Below are 21241 nucleotides of genomic sequence, written 5' to 3'. Positions count from 1 at the left end.
ATTGAAATTTTGAGTATTTTTTTTCGAAAATACTTAGTTTTGTGAAAATTTTGAGCATTTTCTAAAAATGTTGTTATTACACTCGAAATGTATGATATATATATTGTAGAAATTGAAATTTTGAGTATTTTTTTTCGAAAATACGTAGTTTTGTGAAAATTTTGAGTATTTTCTAAAAATGTTGTTATTACATTCGAAATGTATGAAAAAATCCCGATCGTTTGATACCCATATTGTAAAAAATAAAATTTTGAGTATTTTTTCGAAAAAAACGTAGTTTTGTGAAAATTTGGAGTATTTTCTAAAAATGTTATTATAACATCCAAAATGGATGAAAAAAACCTGATCATTTGATACCCATATTGCAACAACAATATATTGTTGGTTTCTTTAGAGAAAAAAAATATACATTTTCGAAACACAGGAAAAATACGTATTTTTGTAAAAACTTTCATGAAATAATCATTTTAATGGATAGCTGACATCATCCCGATTCCAAAACACTATAATTTTTTGATGTTTGCATGATTTTTCGTACGATTAAAGCTAATGTCTCCCATATAGCCAAAATCCCATAAGCTCTGTGCCTCGGTTATGCACGCCTCGGTTTTGCATCCCCCATATGCGGTGCTAAACCGAGGCACGACTGTATTGAATTTGAAAACATCCAAACACATAAGTAAAACTTATTCAAAGCTTGATTAAAAGTTCGAAAAATTTATTCATGAGTATTTTGATCTTTGGAATTTTGTTTCTTAAAATATTGAATACTCTAAAAAAATTAGTTTAAGCGAACAAATGATTTCAAACTATAATTTTGTTCCTTTTCGGAAACGACACAGTAAAATACGTAATTAATTGCCAGTCAAACAACACCAAACAGTGCTAATTGGTACACAAAAAAAAAACGCCAGTAATGCCCTATGAGATACGACACAAATACTGAAATTTCATGTTTTGGATTTGAAATAAAAACAAAGATTTAAGAGAAGATTTATTGTTTGAAACTATATTTCCACCAATTTTCAAACTTTGTTAAGGGTTCTCAAGTAGAAAACATTAGATTATAACATCGAAAATCTTTTATCGTAGATTTGTTCTTAGATAGTTTGCAAACATTTTCCCAATAGATGGATTTTGATGAACACTACCTTAAATGCCAATCGTTTGAAAATTGACCCAATCTCGCCCCTTAGAGGGGGTGACATTGGGTCAAATGAAACTAAAATGATGCCTAAATATAAAGATAGTAGAGATTTCCAAATATTTGGGTACTTTAAAATCAATTCCGACAAAAAATTTAAAAAGTTTATTTTTCAGGATGTCATTTTTGGCCAAAAACTTACCTCATCTTTAGACAGCTTCAAAAATGACAGGATTTGTTCTAGAAACGAGATTTTTTTCAGCAAAGTCATCCTAAAATGTCCCTTGCACAACCGTTTTAACAGAATTATGTTTCATTGAGAAATACCTGAGAAATGTTAAAATCCGTAAAAAAATACTTTGACCCGATCACACCCCTCAGACCCAATGTCACCCCCACTGACGGCAGTCTATCTTGTTCGTGCGTCAAACGCGTTCTGACCTGAAATCCCTTTGGCCAATTTTCGCACTTACATCAATTTTTAGGCTGTGTCAAGATAGCACGTCAAGATTGAAACTTCTATCATATAAAAAGTGACAAAAATGCACGGAGCTTTTTTGGCTTTTATTGAAATCGAATTTTGGGGATCTGTGAAGGTCAAAAGGCGAATCATTGTGAGCTGCACAAAATGGCGTTCTTAACTCAATTTGGCCTAAAATGCACTTACGACAAGTTAGCACGAAGGCGATGATTTATTGAACCAAAATCAGAAAACTAGATTATTTTGAACCAATTATGAACTGTTGATTATAACAAAAAACTAAGAAAAATGAATAATCACGGCAATACTCGCATCGCAAACCGTCTCACTTCCACCGAAAGTGAATCTGAAACTCCAAACCGCAAAAGTTTCTCACCTGATACGAACGGGTGTATTCCGAGCATGAATCAGCTACGGCAGCCCAGGTGGGTGAATCATCTTGGCTATTTTTCGAATAAATATAAGGGGGGTTCACACCTTCCGTCTGATTCCGGTACACACGATGTACTCTTCGATAAGACAAGGTTGATCGACGAATCGCTGCAAAATTCAATCAAATTGAACAAATTGACAGTTTCATTCATTCTCCATCGCAAATCCTGCCAACAATGGCGGAAGCTTCACCAAGACGCAAATTTCGCGGAATTTTGCATCATTCACTGCGCCAAAAGAGAAGCAGGCTTTGCGCATCTCACATTATCATCAATGAAACTGTTTATCAGTCAACCGCAAGTCTCGTGTTGGGGTTGCGCACTGCCGCAAAACATTGAAGCACAAAAACAAAAACGGAAACGTGCTATGCTGCTTCGTGGTGGAGCTCAATCAATGACGTAAATCGCATGATCGCGATTCCATCGCGCAACTATCGCTCGCTCAGTGACGACAGACCAGCATCTGTTGGAATGATTCTATTGGAGCTCTTAACTGCTCTAGTTTTCGATTTAATTTAAGTCGATTAGATTTTTTTAAGTTTGTTAAACTTTTTTTTTGAAATTTCTTGAATATAATTATTTTTATATAATTGTTGTATTTACACCATTTCCAAAAATTTCCAAAATATCTTTGAAACATTTTCTAACCGACCTAGTCGAGAGTTATCCATCGCCGGTCGTGAATTAGATTAGATCAATTCTAGCTCTGAAGAAAACAATATTGGCTGGCGGGTGCGAAATCGTCTATGAGAGTGATCGACCCCAGCCAGGCCGCACTGGGAGAAGTGATGATAAGTGCCATAGAGGCGTGGCGGCGCTCAATCTGCGCAAATTGCGGCCATCGGGACTGTCAAGGTTAGGTTCTATTAATTGAAGACGGTATCGAGGCTGATGGTTGGTCGGCTTTATAGTAAATTGATAGAGCTAAAAATAGAAAAAATGTTTTTTTGATTGATTTGTGGAAGTTGTGTGACATGATACGGTACGTGAATTGTAATTGATTTGTTTAAAAACGGTCTGTTATATTAAAGGCGAAATCTCTACCTATTTGTTTGATATTATTATGAGAAATATCGTTGTCTTTGGATTTTATTTTTTCTTAAATTGTAATTGAATCAACCAATGCTAAGCAAAAAATAGTAACAAAAACTTCCATAATTTGTTAAAATTTTTAACCTTCTACTGCCCTTCTACCTTATGTTTTTCTTGTTTATATTTTTTTTCATTTTCATTTATCTTGTTTAGTTTATGTTTGTTTTGGATAGTATTTGGCCTATTCTACCACCTAATATAATTTTATTTTGCCTGTCTAATTTTTTCACGTTTTTACAGACACTTTTAATTTTTTGCTTGTTTTTCACATTTTTTTGCTTTAGATTGGCACCATCATCATTTAAATTGTTAAAAAAAAATGCGTAGAGACATAGTCTGGGACACTACAAAAATTACTGCATACTTCTTTTTACTGAAAATATAGGAAATGTAAGTAAAATGTTGACCCCTAAAGAAACACAATCGAAATTGTGATAAGGATTGTAACAATTTTATTTAAAAAAAAATTCCCTTCAAATCTGATCGATGTCGGCAGCCAAAACTATAAATTTTATTTTTCAAGAAATATTTTCAAAATTAATAAGTTAAAATCAAAAAATGATCTAAAAATAATAAATGTCAACTGTCAAAAAAGGTAAAATATCAATAAGTTGATAAATATATTATAATTCTTAAGTTGTACGTTTTTTTCCGGTCTGTGATCCCACATATAAAAACAAAAGTGAACAGATCAAAACGCCAAAATTTGAATAAAAATGCATAAGTAAACATTTTGCAATGCATTGAACAGTGGTCCAGATCGCAAAATTAAGTGGAAAATGGATTTTCCGAAAAATGGAGACGTTTTGGAGCTCTGGTGTCTTCAGAAGTGTTGCTGCAAATGGAAAGCGGCAACTTTTGGTTTGGTTGAAAATTAGGATGGTTCACTATTATGGTGATTTTGAAAATCTAACTTTACAGGAATATTTTTGGGATTTTTTTGTCTTCTAGAAAGTTGTTGGGCTTGCCAATCCAAGCAACTTTGTCGAAGACACCAAAATTTTAAGTCATAATCTACGCCTTCTATGACCAAATTTATAGAAAGCATCTGAGCAAACCTTCAAAAATCAGTTTTTTGAACGCGGCATTTCAGGGTTAAGCTTTAGAGAAAAGTGAAAAAATATCCTTGTAAAATTATAAAAAATTCAAATTATGACCAAAAATTCAATTTTTCGACACTTTGGCTCAATTCTGAGGGCATGTTCAGATTCAGCGGGCCGAATTACATGGAAAAACATATATTTAAACAATTTTCGAATTTCGTTAGGGTGGTCCCATATGGTTTTTCCTTAAAAATTAAACATTTTCAAATGAAGATATCTCGAGTTTAAAGGAAAAAAACCCTGAGATTTTTTCAGCGTTTGTAGTTGTAGATCTCCTCTTTCAAATACAACCTGGTGCTTAAAATTAAGATTGCGCACTTTTCGAGATATTTAAGTTTTAAATTTGCATGTTTTTTACCTTAAAATGGCTGTAACTTTTGACCTAAAAAATAAAAATGTTTGTTTTTTGAAGCTCTAAAAGTACTCCGAACATCACTTTTTCCTAAAGCTTAACCCCGAAATGCCACGTTCTAAAATCTGATATTTGAAGGTTTGCTCAGATGCTTTCTATAAATTTGGTCATAAAAGGCGTAGATTACGAGATAAAATTTTGGTGTCTTCGACAAAGTTGCTTGGATTGGCAAGTCCACAATTTTCTAGAAGACAAAAAAATCTCAAAAATATTCCTGTAAAGTTAGATTTTCAAAATCACACTAATCGTGAACCACCCTAATTTTCAACCCAACCAAAAGTTACCCCTTTCCATTTGCAACAACACTTCTGAAGACACCAGAGCTCCAAAACGTCACCATTTTTCGGAAAATCCATTTTCCACTTAATTTTGCGATCTGGACCACTGTGCATTGTACATCATTTATAATCGATTTGACTATTTAACTTTTCAATTAAAATTTAAATGTTTAGCATTATTTTTTGGCCGTTTGATTTTTCGAAAACATTTAAAGGAGTGGGGGACCTTGGGGGGACACGAACTTGAAAAAAATATTTGAATTGTCATAAACATGGATTAGTTTTTAACAAGAACCTTGCAGTAAAAAAATAGGTTATGTCGAAGAAATCTGTATGCTCACGTCCTGATTGGTATAAATTAGGATGTTGGAAATAATGTTTTTATGATAATACAGTCCAGACTCGAAAACAAATCAAAACTATCATTTTTTTTTTGGGTCTTCTCGAAGATTCTAGGTCGAAATGCCTTTCATATTTTCTGATTTTTTTTCAGGAAGATAATAAGAAAATGAAACCAAAATAAAGTTTTTTGCCATTTAAAAATAAATGATGATGAAAAAGCATATTCCGACCTTTAGGCGTAGACCACAGATGAATACTGAAGCATATCTTCAAGTTCAATTTAATTGAATTTAAATAAAATTGTTTTCAAAAACAATACACCTTAATTGGTTTGTTTTTTTTTTTTTTCAAAATATCTTTTTGATCTTAATAATACCCTGAGTAGATTTTTAAACTAATTCAGAATGATGCAACAGCTTTTACTTCATCTGTTTCAAAGGAAATTTTCCTCAGCTGTTCCGAAAAAGAACCATTTCCCAGAATCGAGAGAAATGGCACACTTCAGTCGAATTTCCCAAATATACCCAGAGAGAACCTCGTCGCCGACGTCGATCATTCTTCTCACTTCTCGGAAGCGTCCGAGAAAGGCAAAAATACCCAGAGTAGCGGCAGCAGTTCGTTCCCTCTCTCGCTCTCGTGATCGCGGCTTTCGAGGAAGATCGGAATTCCCCAGCTCAGCCGGCTGCCCCCAACGCGGTCGAGACTTATCGCCATCAACCTTGATGGGAAGCGTGTGTGTGTGTGTTTGTGCGTTTGAGTTGGAGCCAGAGCTAAACAAATCCTCGTGCCTTCTTTTTCGCAAACTCGATTTCCTCGCGTATATTCCTCTCACACACGCATTGAATCATGCAATCGGAACACGAGTTGGAGGGTTTTGTTTGGTTTAGTAAAGTGTACCGTTTCACGAACTTTCTTTTTGATTTTTAAAATTTATTCAATTAAATTTCAGTTATTTAATGAAAAAGCAAAAATTTGCAGAAATTAGTTTTGTAATGGGTTAAAAATAGGATCAACTACCCCCTAAACAAGTTTGTAAATTCCGCGCGATATAAAACGGTAATGGGCGTCACGCGACGTCGTTTTTTTTTTTGCGCGAGGGGTTTTTATGTGTCGTGTGCGTACTTTAGATAGATTGGGGGGTTCGGTTTGAGGCGTAAATTTACGCTTGGTTGTCCGCTTTTATCAGTGTTTTTGGCGGTTTTTTCTTAATCGCGAGGGAATTCAGGGAAAAATAACAAATTTGCTGTGATGTGGTTTGTTTTGCGTTTGTGGAAATTGTACGATCATTCTGACATATTTTTTAAGGAATGAGTTGCTTTGCTGGGTTATCATTTGATTTGTTTTATTATACAGCAATATTTTCTGATTTAATTATTGTATTAGTTAGGTTTATTATCCTTTGCTGGTTGAGATTCTCAAGTTATCGAAACTCCTTAAAATCGATAGCTGAATTTTTGAATTTTCTCGGGATTTCCTGGATAAACACGATACATGAAAAATAATATCAATACATGATTTTCATATTTATTTTGTAATCTTCAAAAAGATCTCAAAATAAGCAAAAAATGGCGTATAATTCCGCTTAAAAAATCCAGCTATTGGAATACATTAGACCGTTGCCTAACCAATCACCTCTTCAAAATTGACCTAAAAAATCTGAGGCACAAGAAACAACAATGTTTTCGCCACACACTTTTGTCTTTCAAATCTACATTGTTACAACCCTTTTTCATTTGAAACAAATATTTTTATGAGTTCATTATTATTTTACAATGTACAAAACTGGAGTTTTTTTGAAAAAGTCAACCAAATTTTCAGTTTTTGCTTTGTGGGTGTTTTTGAAACCGCCTTAAATCAGGGATATTAGAAAACGCCCAAAAAGAAAAAAAACTAAAAATTTGGTTTATTGGACCTTTTCAAAAAAAACTCCAGAAAACATTTAGTGATAATTGTTTTTTTTTTAATTTCAGTGTTTCAAAGCCTTGAAATTTATTGCTAAGATTCTGATTATATTCACATATTTTATTCATATCTATTTTTGCTATTTTATTTTTTTAAGTAAATGCCTTATATGAAATACTGTTGAAATAAGAGAAATCAGGTATTGAACATTGTAAAAAATCGACTTTCAAAGTTCACGTGAATGTTTCTATACTGAGCAGTCAACATTTTTAGTGAAAATTACGAAAATTCAGTCTTTTGCAAAAAAAAAAAATGGGAATTAAGACTTAAGGTTATATATATGTAAATCGGCAAAAATGTCAGAGGTTGGTTTGAGCACACACTTAAACTTTTTTCAAAATCTGTTTTCAGGGCATTAAAAATACATTTCCATCTGTCAACAAAACAAATTTGAAGACATTTGGTTGTATCATTGCCGAGATATAGCTATTGAAGTTAGCATTTTCAAAAAACGGGTGCCACGATATCTCAACATTGCTTCGACCAAATCGGCTCAAAATTTTGGTGAAAACTCGTTAAACCGGTCCCGTGTGCATGACGAAGGCCGATTTTCAAAAAGATTATTAAAAAAAAGATAAAAATATTTATTTGCTTTCCATATAAAAAATCGCCAGTTTTTGATTTTTGTAATTTTTGAAAATTCAAAATATTAAAATCGGACTTCGTCATGCACACGGGACATATCTAGGGAGTCTTCATCCAAAATTTCAGCCAATTTAGTCCGTCTCATCTCGAGATATCGTGGCACCCGTAAATCAACTCGGAGTTCAGAGAAAAACGCTCTCAAAGTTTGACAGCTCGCTTTGCGCATGGCAAAATTCTGAGCTTAAATCGTCTCTAACTCAGTTAAATCATGAAATATCTTCATGAAACTTTCAGGAGTGATTGAAAATCATCTTTTAAGTTGATTTAATAAATTTTCTGTAATATGAAATTTTGTGATTTTCTTCATGTATGTAACCCCTTGATCAAAAGAAATTTTGGATATTAAATAATGAGGTTTAAACAAACCACTTTTCTGTTTAGAAAAAAATGTTGAAAAGTGGTAAAAAACATGGTTGGACACTTTTTCTGCCATCCGATATGTAAAGTGCCACATGCATGATAATTAAGTTAATTAGCGAACAATACCTGTAGAGATTAACACGAGCGAGATGAAAATTGAACTTTGCTCCATGGTATCATTGTTTTCTCTCTCTCTCTCTCTCTCTCTCTCTCTCTCTTTCTCTCTCTTAAAATCCGCCATTTTGTTGAATCAGTCACTCATTTTAGCTGTGGCTGATTTCTTGGCATCGTTTTTTGAATAACGTCATTGAGTAACGCCATTCTTCGAAACCTCCGATGCTTCGCAATCCGGACACCTCATCTTGTTATCCCTCCTAAATTTTACTTAATTTCACTTACTTTTTGTCAAAAATGTGTCATTACATAAATTTCAAAATTTTCTTTTTTTTTCAATCTGATTGTGTTGCTGAAAATAATTCAGAAAAAAAATAACTAAATGAGTATTTCAGTGAACTTAAAATATCAAACATTTCAGTGATTCCACGTCAAACCAACAGGACTCTGATCAATTATGCTCCAATTTGCAACAAATTTGGCCAAAATAATTATAGCCGTAGTTTTTTTGTTGGGTAATTAGGATGTTTATGACTAGCGATTTTTAACAATTTTCGCAAAAAAAAAACGATTTAAAAAATCATATCTCCAGACGGCGGATCCAATTTAGATATTTTTTGGCTTTATTATTTTACTATGCCTTTCGGTTTTTATAAACTACCATCTTATGTTTCGATTTAATAATTTGAACTCAGTTATTCTTGGTGGACAATCTTTTCGTTATAATTTCATTATTATTACAAAACAAGATTAAGCGATACCTTTTAGCTATGCATTATTTCATGATTAAGTCCGAAAAAAGACATAAATGACTTTTACAAAACCTTAACAAAAATAAACTAAAATAAGGCAGGCCAACAAAAATGGTAAAAAGTCTGAAATTGAGTGGAAGCATAATCTAGAAGGTCCCCAGAAATAAGGGCAATTTACATTTTTCAAAACTATTGCGGTTCGCTCCTTGTGCTCATTGCTTGTAATTCTGAGCTATTTGCAACAGCAAAAAACCTTCGTAATTTTCGTTAAAAACTTTGGGGAAAAACATTCGGAACCCCAGTTTTTTTTTTTTTAATTGAAATTGCACGTAATTTTGGGAACCATATTGTGGGCCATCCATAAACCACGTGGACATTTAAGGGTGAGAGTGTTTTTTTTATTTCGAAAAAAAGTGTCCACGTAGTTTATTAATGGTTTATTAATGGTATTGTTTAGAACATAAAATGAGAATCGGAAAAAAACATTTCCTTGAATCATTCATTGTAAACATATTCATAAACATAACGAAAACGAAGTTGACTTTATAGCTTTCGGCCACCATTGCTAGTACCAACCACTAGTGTCTTCCTTTTAACTACAAGGACTTCGCCGCCCTGGGCTCCTAAGTGTTTGAGTACGGCACGGAGCGACGGCGCCGGATACCCATATTTACACTTAGAATTTTAGAGCGCCCGCCGCGGGATTCGAACTAGCAACATCCTTCAAAAATAATTGGAGAAATTAGAACATTTTTTTCATAAGTCGATAAGTGAAATGAGATAACAGCATGAATAGACGAAACCACCAGATAAATAAATCGAAGTACCAATTTTGCTCAAGTTTGGTGTTCTAATAATGATATTGGTGATTCTGGCCAAACAGTTCTAGTTGGTGTTCCGTACACCTAATTTTTTTTAACGAATTCGAGTTTAACGACTCATCGACTGCTAAACAGTTCGGTACGTTGAAAACTAACGTATTTCGAGAAAAATACCAAAATTCGGTAAGTACGTTTCATTTTGTTTTTCTTACAACCTATTTTCAGTAAAATTTAGTTCATTTTGACAGACGGTTCACCGAAACTTTAGGGATCATCCATAAACCACGTGGACATTTTTTTGCAAATCTCAACCACCCATGAATAATCGTTCGTTCTAGTTTCATATTTTTTCAAATAATTTGCTTGAATATTTAAATAAAACTTCTCATAGTTTTATGCAGAATCAACACAAAGCACCATGCGTTCCCACTGATAGAAATTTAAACTTATTCAGCACAAAAACAAAATAAAAACAAGAATCAACCTCCGCAGACTAGAGACCCTAAATAGGGAGACTGGTCTAAGCTGGCTAAATCGATCTGGCAACGTATGTTTTGAGCTTGGCAACACTGATAAGTTTTGCTGGGCTTAAATGCAAATGCTCGTTTGGATACGTCAAACTCGTGTCTGTTTGGGTACGTCAAATTCACTTCGACCAGTCTCCCTATTAAGGATCTCTACCGCAGACAGCGTCACTGCTCGACGCAACAAAAACATCGCACTCTCCCGCCAAACCAATCAAGGCTTTTCGCAAATTCACAACAATCCATGCATTTCACTGACGCAAATCGCAAATCCACTCTTTTTTTTTTTTTGTTTTGTTCGATTGCTGTTGTTTTTCCTGTAAAAAGGGCCATTTGTGATACTCGCTTGCGCAAAAACATGTCTCCAACTCGTGAGCGGTTTAATTAATATAATCAAATTATCTATATTTTTCTGTGTTTTCTTTTTCTTTTGTGTGATGTTTGTGTTTTTCTGTTGTTATTTCACACTGACGGCCTGCCGACACAATTAACACATTTCCGCTACGGTCACAATTATCCAGTCCTACTTTTTTTCTAAAACTATCCAACTATTTGCACTATTTTGTCTAGACGGCAGCGCTTCAACGCTGCTTATTTTCATACTACTGTTCACCGGGTCCACGAAGCCTCGAGTCATTCACACTGAACTGCACACGCTTGCTGTTGCTTCTTGTGGGGTGACTCGGCGATCAACGCCAACTTAGGTGGGAAACCCCAGCGCGCGGCTTGGAATTCATCGCCGGTTGAGCCGGTTCGGCTCGGTTAATCCTTGCGGGTCAGTTTTTTTTCACCAAAAGCGTGGGGTTTCGGTGGTTACTTTTCCGGCAGCTTGACCACTGGCTTGACCGGATCTTCCCAGTGCTCCTCGCAGTAGTCCACCAGCTGGTCCTCGACCTTGGACAGGATCTCGTGCTGGTGGTCCGCGGACATGGTCTTCTGGACGAGGGCACAGGACTGCAGGGTGGTTGAGCCCAGCAAGCGGCTTAGTTTTTCCGCACTGTCAATCTGTTTGGGGAGGGAGGAGAGAGAGAGAGAGTTGGGCTATTAATAAAAGCGTGTCTCTGTTTAAGATGTATGCAAATGAGTTTAAGGTGAAAGGTTGCGAGGAGTTTGGGGGGTGGGGTTTGTTTTTGAATCGTAAACAGGATGATGAAACCTACCTTGATTATGTAAATGTCGTGCTCGAAGCAGAAGGCCTGCAGCAGGACCTCGTGCATGTGGGTGGCACTGTCCCCGGGCTTGGGTGGCGCCATAAAGCAAAACAGGAACTCCTCCGGCGTTTTGGCGAGCGCCTGGATGGCATCCGACAAACCCACCACGACTCGTTCCTCGATGTTGGCCACCAGTAGGGCACGCTTGGCCGTCACCCCAACCGGAGCACAACATCCCTCCCCATCACACTCCTTCATCACTGGAGCCATCACTTGGCTCAGTTGCTCTTCAGCGGCTATCACCATCTTCTTGCCGATATTCAACGATTCAAATGCACTGCACGTTGCGTAATCCAAGGTTGCACCCCCCGAAAAAAAAGCGTCTCTCTTGTTGTTATTCCTCACGACACGCGACCAACTTCAAGTTCACACACTTTGTTGATGTTTACTTAAGGCGAGACTTAGTAGAGCGACTTAAACCGCGTAGTCTGAACTGTACGAGCGCTGGACACGAAATGATGTTCGGGATGAACGCGGTGGGACCTTTTATAACCGTGCGCAACCGCGACTTCGCGTCGAAGTTAAGCCGAAGCGCGGCAGTGCTGCAAGTCGGGATGAACTAGGTCTCATTCCGAGGAAAACCTGTTCGGGTGGAAAAGTTCTACTTGGGGGCTCAAAAAAAGAACCGGATGGAGCGGAGTTTTTGAAACATTTTGGAAATTTGATGGATCAACAATTGATGTGTGGATTTTTCATACTTTTTGGAAGCATCTGCTCTAGTTGTTTGAAATCTGGTTAAAACCAGAACGAAATCGTGGCCGATTTGGCGATATCGATGGTAATTAAATGTGCAAACAGTTGTTTTGTATCCTCAAATCATGTGGTGCCAAGAATCGCCCAATTTATTAATTAGTGAAAAGTAGAGCATTTTCACACCGTTTGCCAGAAATAGTCGTTATCAAATTATGCTCGGAACCTGATTCAAGTCTTAAGCGACAAAGATCCCTTAAAAAACTTTCCAATTTGCTTCAAAAACTGGTAGAAACTACAGCAAAAAAAACTGTTCACACGTTTCTTGAAGACACCCAACTGTGCAGAATCAGTCGCCATTTTGAATTTGTCTTTGTGTTGGAAGAAAAGGTTATTTGAAGGGCAGAGAGCTACGTTTTACTAAATTTAACTAAAATTGTATTTGAATCAAACATTTATTGTTGAAAATTATCAAGTAAATTCAGATTTACTATATACATATTCATTATGTAACACTAAGTGCAATTATTTTTGAAAACAGATTAAACTAAAACCAAACTCATTATTACAGTTTCGTCTTTTGGGGCTCTAAAGCAATTTAAAATAATTGTAAATCCCGGATGGCGACCAAAATGATTGTGATAAGATATTGGAAAAATACAGTTGGTAATGAACAAGCAATGAACTACTCAAATTTGACACATTTGAACTCAAATTTAGTGATAACACGTATTTTTAGGTTCATGATTCGATTTTCCGTGTAATTATCGTGTCTTGGCTGTCTAAGAAGAACTTAAGTATTTTGTAATATTTTGTATCTTGTTTTTCGAATATCTTTCAGAAACCATATGATAGACAAAAAATACGCTAGGTTTTTTATTCTTTGAATGAAACTGAAAAAAAGTTGCTTAAATTGTGTAGTTTATACTAAGCGACATCATCCAGCATCAATGTTTTTGTTCTAGATTTTCGATAGCTGGTTTAAACCGGATCGAAATCGCAGCCGATTTGGTGATATCGATGGTAATTGAAAGTGCTAACTGTTTTTGCCTCCCGATCATGTGGTGCCTTTGCCTGTGCCAATGCCAAGCAGCCAATTTATTAATTAGTAAATAAATGGAGCATTTTGGCACAAGTTATGTTCCGCTCATATTTCATCATTTTAAGCCGTTTTGAACCACATAATTAGCCTAAAAACTCGATTTTTTAACTGACATCATTTTTTTCAGACTCACTCATCTGAAAGATGAAAAAATGCGATTTGAGTCATTTGATGGAAAAGTTTGCCAGGTTATTTGGCACATGAATAAAATTTATAAAATATTAATTACCAATCAGAATGATGTAATTTGATGAAAACTACCAAAAAGCATGACCATAAAAAACTTAACGACACTATTTTTATTTTCTCCTTTCTTCCCCAAGTCAGTTTTGCCATATCACATGTTTGATTATATAATTTTCATTTTCCATAGCATTTTTTGAAGACATTGAAAAAGCTAATGATTTTTTTTTAATAATAGAGGTTCAACGCAATCAGTGCAATCCCCTCTAATGTGTATCGAGGTTTCTTCTTCGTCTTAGAAAAATTGAAAAAAAAATTGACTTTCATTAATCGAAGCTAGAAAAAGATCGAGCTATTTGGTTGTTCTACTTATTTTAAACCAATATCCAATTACTTGACTTATTGTTATCACTTTTCAAAGAAATATTCAAGGTAAACTTTAAAAAAATATTGGCCACTTGGTAGGCACTTAGTTTTACTAAGTGACCACTAGATTTTAGAAGTAACTCCAAATTCTGTCCTGAATGTTGCGTCAAGTTGATTATAAAAATTCTAAAACTTGATTATAAATTTTTATTTAATTATAAAAGTTACAACATTTTTAAAATCTTAAAATGAGTAAAACTAGAACATTTTGCTTTTTAGTAATTTTCCAGTTTTTTTCCTGTTTATTTTAGTGAGCAGGAAATTCAATCAATTTTTAACAAATAATATTAAATTCAAACAAAAAATAATCAAAAATCCACCAAAACAACAAGTACCACAAGGCCAGCTCACTGCCCAAACTCCTCCCGAGCTGATTTGCACGTCGTGGCTTTAATTGGCGCCTATAATTAACTGGTAAACAGGAGGTCTCATGATTTTATTGGCGATCCGGTTTGCGGTAAATTAAAACCGGATCGAAAAAGCGGACGTGCCAGAAATTAAGCCAGTTTTGGTGGCCTGTTGCCATGTGTCTTGAGTCTTAAGCCTGGGAAGGAAAATTTTCCATTGTGAACCCGTCACTTTCTAAAGATAAAGGCTGACAAAATGGTGGACACGAGTGTTTTGTTTTTTTTTTTTTGCCTGAAGCATGACATCAGAAACCATTTGGCAAACCGTGAAAGAATGGACAAAATGGAAAGAATTTATTAAAAAAATATCTTTTCATTTAGAAAATCATTAAAGCTCACAATCGTTTACAGTTGTTTAAATGTGAAATAACTGAACTTTTTTTATATATTTTTTTTCAGCAAAATGTGACAGAGGAAAAATCCTTAACTATTTTTAGTCAAAAAACATTTAAAAAATATAAAGGTTTACAGAAATTTTAGAGAAGTTGTACGGTTAACCAATCAATTAAAAATTGGTTTCCTGCTAGAAGAAGTCAAAATATAAGTTTTTAAATAAATTTATTTTTGATTTCTGATTGCTGATACATTCATAGCTTATTTTCCAATACGGATAGCATTTTTCTGATAGGAATGCACTCATACACAATAAATCCAAGATTGCGTTGACTCTATCCATTTTTTTCTCAATTTTTTATTTTATTTTGAAAATTTTATCCCAAAAAATATTTACAATTCTTATTAAAATTTTAAGTTTGTTAGAACGGACATCTTAAAATACTGAAACTGGCACCACTACATGCACTTCAGTCAAAATAGCTTGCAGCACTGCAGTTGTCAAAGCACCTGCGTGACTCTTTCCAGATTCTCTTTTCATCAGTCAATTGAACCAAAACAAACTGAGTTTAAACATAGTTTATGGTTGGTGTAAATCTAAAATGAGATGCTGAACGAAGTTGGAAACCCATTTTTGAGCGGCATTAATACGCAACGAAATAATGATTTTACGAATCAAATCAAAGTTTAAATTGAAAAAAGAAAATTTAAATTGGTTTGTTTTCAATTTGCGTTTTGCACTTTTTCGAATAAAATATAAATTACCCAAACTACAATACTTCCCGTCGATTGAACACCACCTGAAATTTCTTCTGCTCGGTACCTCCGTTTGACAGTTCTCGTGCTTCGATTGGTACTTTTGTTTTGAGATGGCCGTTCTCTAATAAGCCTGGAGCTAACCCCTCTCTAGTAAACTGCATTTTTACGTTTGAAAAGCGTTTTGTATTGAAATTAAAATAAACAATTTAACAGGAAGTAGGCAATCAAAGTTTTTACAGAAAAAAAGGCAAATTGATTTATTTAAACAAGAAATTTGATAAATTTGATGAAATTAGAAAAAAAAAGTCTTAACCAGCCGAAGATATGAGCTCTTCCCCAATTTGGATTATGTCCCTCAAATAAATCTCGCGGATATTTTCAAAAATGTTAAAATTTCAGAAAACTGTTTTTTTAAATCCAAAACATATTTTTTATAAAGAGACTAAATCTTCAACTAATAGTTTGTTGATCGACAAGCATTCAAAATGCGCTTCGTAACTTATGAACGCTCCCCAAGGCCTACATGTCAGCCAACCCACTTCGAATTTACACCTCGTGATAATAATTGGAAAATTAATTGGTAAACAAAATGGCATGATTTTTGTATCAATCTCGGCATTGTCCGCAAGAAGTGGATTCGCTTCAGTTGAAATGATGTGATAAGTTTCTGCAGAATTCGGTGCTGGCTGTTGTCATGTGCCGGATGATGTACGAAATAGGCTAATATTTCACCCGTCCTTGTTGCATTCGTTATGGAATTATGAGTATTATGAAAACATCTTTGTACTCGTAGGGATTTACCTTAGCAAATAGCTTACAATTCGTTTATATGATGATGCAATCATAGTATTTGAATATTTTAACATAAATTGTGGCAATGAAGTAATCATTAAAGATGTAAATTTACACGATCCAGATTAACAGTTGACGCAAGTTTTTTAAGGAAAGTACTTGTGAACCGTTGGCGTTGGATCTTATTTTGGTCCAAATCTTATAGTAAAAATGAAAAGAAAATGAAGTGATTAAATTTCTGTTTAAAACTTCTGGAGAGAAAACCTTAAAAGTTTTTATTTTTAATTTAACAGATTCAAAGAAATTTCTCTAATATCATGAATTAAATCTAACATATTTGCAGAGATAAATCTTTTTTTATTTCTTTTTTACGCATTTATTAGTTTTTTTTTTAATTGTCGGTTAAAATTGAGGCAAAATCACAATATCTTTCCCTTAAACTGGCACCACTTCCCCCACTTCGACCTCGTTCGCTGCCGAGCCCGGTGAATTCCACGAAGTTCGTTATATTCCGCGCTCCATTCGTGTTCATTCGTGGAATCCGTCCACGATTCTGAATGAAAAGAGAAAACCTGTTTTGCAGGGCAAAACAACGTTGCGCGAATGCACCCGGGCAGATTTACTTTGGGGAAAACCAAGTCTCGCACTCGAAAATCCGTGATCGCTGGAAATCAAAGGCCGGTCGGTCGCGGTTCGATTCTAGCCCGCTAACTCCTTTTTTTCGACGAGGTTATTCATCTGAGTAAAGGTGCTCCGTGTGTGTGATCTGGTGCACGCATATCAAAAACGATCATGGGGAATTTCATGTGTTCTACGTGAGGCGGATCTTAAGACACGAGACCGCGATCGAGTGCGAGTCACCTGACGTAAAACGTGGCTTGAGGCGACTTGAGAGGAGTACCACGGGCTTAGGTTTGTAATGTTTGACTTGCTGACTGCTGTGACGCGAGATTTCGCGCGCGATCAAAGTTCAAAAAGCTGGTTTTCGGCGACGGATCTTGTGCATGATCGACGAGGAGTAAAGTCAACCAAGAAATGACAAGTCATCCTGATTGAACGTAATTTGCCCAATTTGCCCATTAATTTGCCTTTCTTTTGTTTGCGTAGCGATTTTAGGTCGTACCCCTGAATATTTCTTTCAAATTTGAATAAATTTTGTATGATTTCAATAATTCAAATCATAATCCAATATACAAAAAAAAAAACAATTAATCAACTATCAAACTAATACAACTAAGCTTTTTAAAAAAAATCATGATTATGTAATTTTGTATCATTAACAAAAATAATTTGGAATGTTTTATATTTTTTAAGTTCTTTCAATTAAAATAATTTCATAAAAGTAAAAATTTCTAATTTTATTATAATAAATAATCCATTTCCATTATCGTCCATCCCCCAGATTTGATCCCAGTAGGTAACGTGTTGCGACGTGTTCAAACAGACCATCCACATGCTGCTTCGAAAGCTGGTGGCGCGTTGCCAATCGGCGGCGTCGGGGGGTGGCGTCTTCGTCGTCGCCGCCGCCGCCGCAAATCTACAGCCTTGTCTACTACGACGATTTCAGCCGGGCAGCAGCTTCTGTTATCACGACGCAGTTGATTATCATGACGACGGATCGACAAACACCGGCAAAAACGGTGGCAGTATGGGTGAAACGTAAGTTTGGTTGTTGTTGTGTTTGGAGGGATGCTGGGAGAATTTATGGGAAAATATTTTGTTTTTTTACATTGCTAAACATTCTTATTTCTGAATTTTTAATTTCATTATTAAACTAATTAAATTAATTCGTTGAAACTAAAATTTCTGAAACAAATTTTAACACTAAAACAGTTACCATTCTGCTAAATTTCGAAAAAATGACGATTCCAACTGTTTTATTCAAATAAAGTTATAAACAGAGTTGAATTTTAGTGAATTTCCAGCTAATAAATAAAATAAAAAAAAATCGAGTATAAATGTTATGAAACCCATGCGAACCCAAGTTTGTCTGTAGGGTTAGCAAAAATAAGGGGGTGCGCATGGTTGTCTTAGATAATTCCATAACATTTATACCGCATTTTTGTATGACCTAATCTCACCCTCAGACTAAATGTCACCCTTAATGACGGTACTAGAAATTTACAATTTTACTAAAATTTAATTCTGTCGATTGTTGTGTGTTCAGGAAGCACAAATCTATCATACCTAAATTTGATGAATCTGAAGCGTTTACTGACAGCAACTGCACAAATGTCAAGTTGTGATTTACATCAACAGCATAATTTCAAATTATAATAAATTATTATCTCAAAAAATTTAGAAAATCATACGCCATTTCAATCATTCTATTTTTAAAAATAATTCGTTATAGATATCTTCGCTCTGGTTTGATCTTTTTAACAAAATGACTTTAGACCACCAAACGATGACATTATGCTGGTTAACATGAAAAAAAACCCCATAATTTTTTTTAATATCTACCCAAAAAGCACGAGGATCGGACAATATGTTTTAAACGACGTGTTAATTTCAACAGCAAACTCAATTAAATTTCTATCTCGTGATAATGAGATGAATCATTTCTTTACGTTTTAGCTGCTGCAATGTTTTCATTATCTGGTTTTAAAATTTAAAATTAACTTTACCTTTTTGCAAAATCAAATGAATGGAAGTGATTATTTACTGAAAATAAACGAGATAGGGGAAATTCTCGTATGTTTGGCAGGTTAAGCACTCGCTCCTAACTCCATCCAATTTGCTGATTTTCACTATTTAAACAACTAATTTTGCAAAACTATTGATAGAAACTTGCTTGCTCACTTCTAATTGTGCTTTTTATCACTCGATTTCCGTTGAAAACGCATTTAATTAGCTTTAATTGAATGTCAAAATTCTGACCTGCCAACATTAGAGGCACGCTGCAATTAGATGCTGTTCCCCTACATGAGGCGTTTCAAATCTGAAAGGTTTTTTATTCTAAATTTTTCATTTTTTTTTTTTGTTTAAATGCAGCTTTCTGGTTTAAAATTATTTTCCATGTTCCCATTTATTCATAAAGCAATTTTTATTTCGAAAAAAAATCAATTATTCAGTAAAGTCGAATACAACCCAGGTATTGAATACTAAGGTTAAATCGAAATTTATGCTATTAAATTACTAAAAATCAACGCCCTAAATCTCCATACAAACTTTGGAGAAAAACCATTCGGCCTTCCCGGGCAGACGGTAATAACAAAATTCATGCCATTTCAATAACAAATACTGTTAAAGTAATAGAAATTGTTATGGAATCTTTTTGAAAAATCCATTTTTGCATAAGGGATTAATAACAATTTATGTTATTATAACAAAATTTGTTATTGGTCTGATATTGGTTGAAATCCAAAACAAGTTTGGAATAACATTTCTTGTTATGGATGAATACCGCCAACTGTTATTGGGATGATCGGATTAGTTGTTAAAATAACAAAAAATAATAACAAGGATTTGTTCGAAGAATAACTAAAAATATTATTATTTTGTTATTACAATAACAACCCAATAACAAAAAATTCATAACGACGAATAACAAATCTTGTTATAAATAACAAAAAGTGTTATTGGCCTAGTATTTTCAAATATCAAAAAAGGTTATAAAAAAAACGGAATCGACGTAACACCTTATAATGTGGCCCTCTTAAACCTTGCGGTTTCGTCAACGGATCCACAGGTGTGTATCGTTCTTTTTGCGACAAGACTCCGCCTCCCGGGTCTCCTAAGTGTGAAGGTATGGCACGGGGAGAGGGCACCGAATACCTATATTTACACTTAGAATTTTTTGCGTCCGCCTCGGGATTCGAACCAGCGACTTCTGGATTGTGAGTCCAGCGCGCGGTCCGATTGATCCACACAGGCAGACACAATCAAAAAAAAAGGTTATTCCCAAGTTATTTCCGTCTGCTCGGGTCGTCAAAACATATTTAAAAAAATCAAAGTGCACGTGTTTCTGGGAACCCCAAACTTCGTGCTTCCCCTCGAGTTGAACCGGCGCAGTCATTTTTGTCTATTTTTGTAGGTCAGTGGTATATAAATGTTTTACCAAAAGTATTCAATTTTGTTTATGATCTACTGATACCAAAGCAAATTATATTTGTTTTGTTTTTGTTGTCCCTCGGCCCAGCCTATGTCAAGAAGGAATGGCAAATAAAAACTTATTTTCAAATTTCAAGCCATATCTCAATATTTTTAGGTTAAAAGTTGTGCAAGGGTAAGAAAAAACAAAGTATTCTGGTATTATTTTTTTTCCACTAAGGTTTTATAATTCATTCCCAAAAAATAAAGATTTTTCGAAAAAAAATGGAAAAATGACTTTTTGGAAATAATAATGTTTTAGATAGAATCATGTAATAAAAGATGTAATGTCCTGAATCTAATAAAATAGATACAATTTTATTCTTCAACGGAAACGCAACAATGATGTTTTTTTAAACTATAAATTTGAGTAAACCCGCTTTTCACTGTCTACTGCAAGTGTCTAACGAATATTTCACGAAACAAGATGGGAATGTGCTAATTATCTTGAATCGAACTGTAAAATGTATGATGACATATCAAACAAAAATTACATCTCATTTTCTCGATTAACCTGAATTGTCTCCTAATTTTCGAAACAATGCATTAGGCAGAGTGACCTATTTTAATCAGTTTTTATGTTTTCTGTTTGTAATCTCAACAACTTTTTTGTGAAAACATTACATACAGTACTTGTTCGGTAACTGGGCGGAGAACGTAGCCCAGTCACCGTATGCTGCTCGCTAACTGGGCTCAACGAAAAATAACGAGGGAAACACCGATGCATAATATTTTCCTGATGAAATATAAAAATTAAAGTTAATCAAATTTATTTACAATGCTTA

General features: G+C 34.6%; 2 protein-coding genes across 7 annotated transcripts in view; one reads left to right on the top strand and one right to left on the bottom strand.

Moving 5' to 3' along the window:
* The window catches only part of LOC120419511 (electron transfer flavoprotein beta subunit lysine methyltransferase-like), a 54391-nt gene that overhangs the window by 12640 nt on the left and 20510 nt on the right, over positions 1-21241 (top strand). For 2 of the 6 annotated variants that reach the window (XM_052711171.1, XM_052711169.1), the window contains exon 2: positions 17767-18023. In XM_052711171.1, coding sequence (XP_052567131.1) covers positions 17818-18023 — 206 coding nt within the window. In that variant the 5' untranslated portion in view covers positions 17767-17817. The other 4 variants (XM_052711170.1, XM_052711172.1, XM_052711174.1 and 1 more) reach the window with 4 other exon arrangements.
* On the bottom strand, positions 10841-12125 carry LOC120419490 (uncharacterized). The gene is made up of 2 exons (XM_039582178.2): positions 11622-12125; positions 10841-11466 (listed from the first exon to the last, which is right to left on the bottom strand). Exons 1-2 carry the CDS (start codon positions 11916-11918, stop codon positions 11275-11277), a joined length of 489 nt encoding a protein of 162 aa, XP_039438112.1. The 5' UTR covers positions 11919-12125; the 3' UTR covers positions 10841-11274.

The sequence above is a fragment of the Culex pipiens genome, chromosome 3 (genome assembly GCF_016801865.2).
Source record: "Culex pipiens pallens isolate TS chromosome 3, TS_CPP_V2, whole genome shotgun sequence".
Taxonomy (NCBI): domain Eukaryota; kingdom Metazoa; phylum Arthropoda; class Insecta; order Diptera; family Culicidae; genus Culex; species Culex pipiens.
This window is presented reverse-complemented; position numbering and strand designations above follow the sequence as displayed.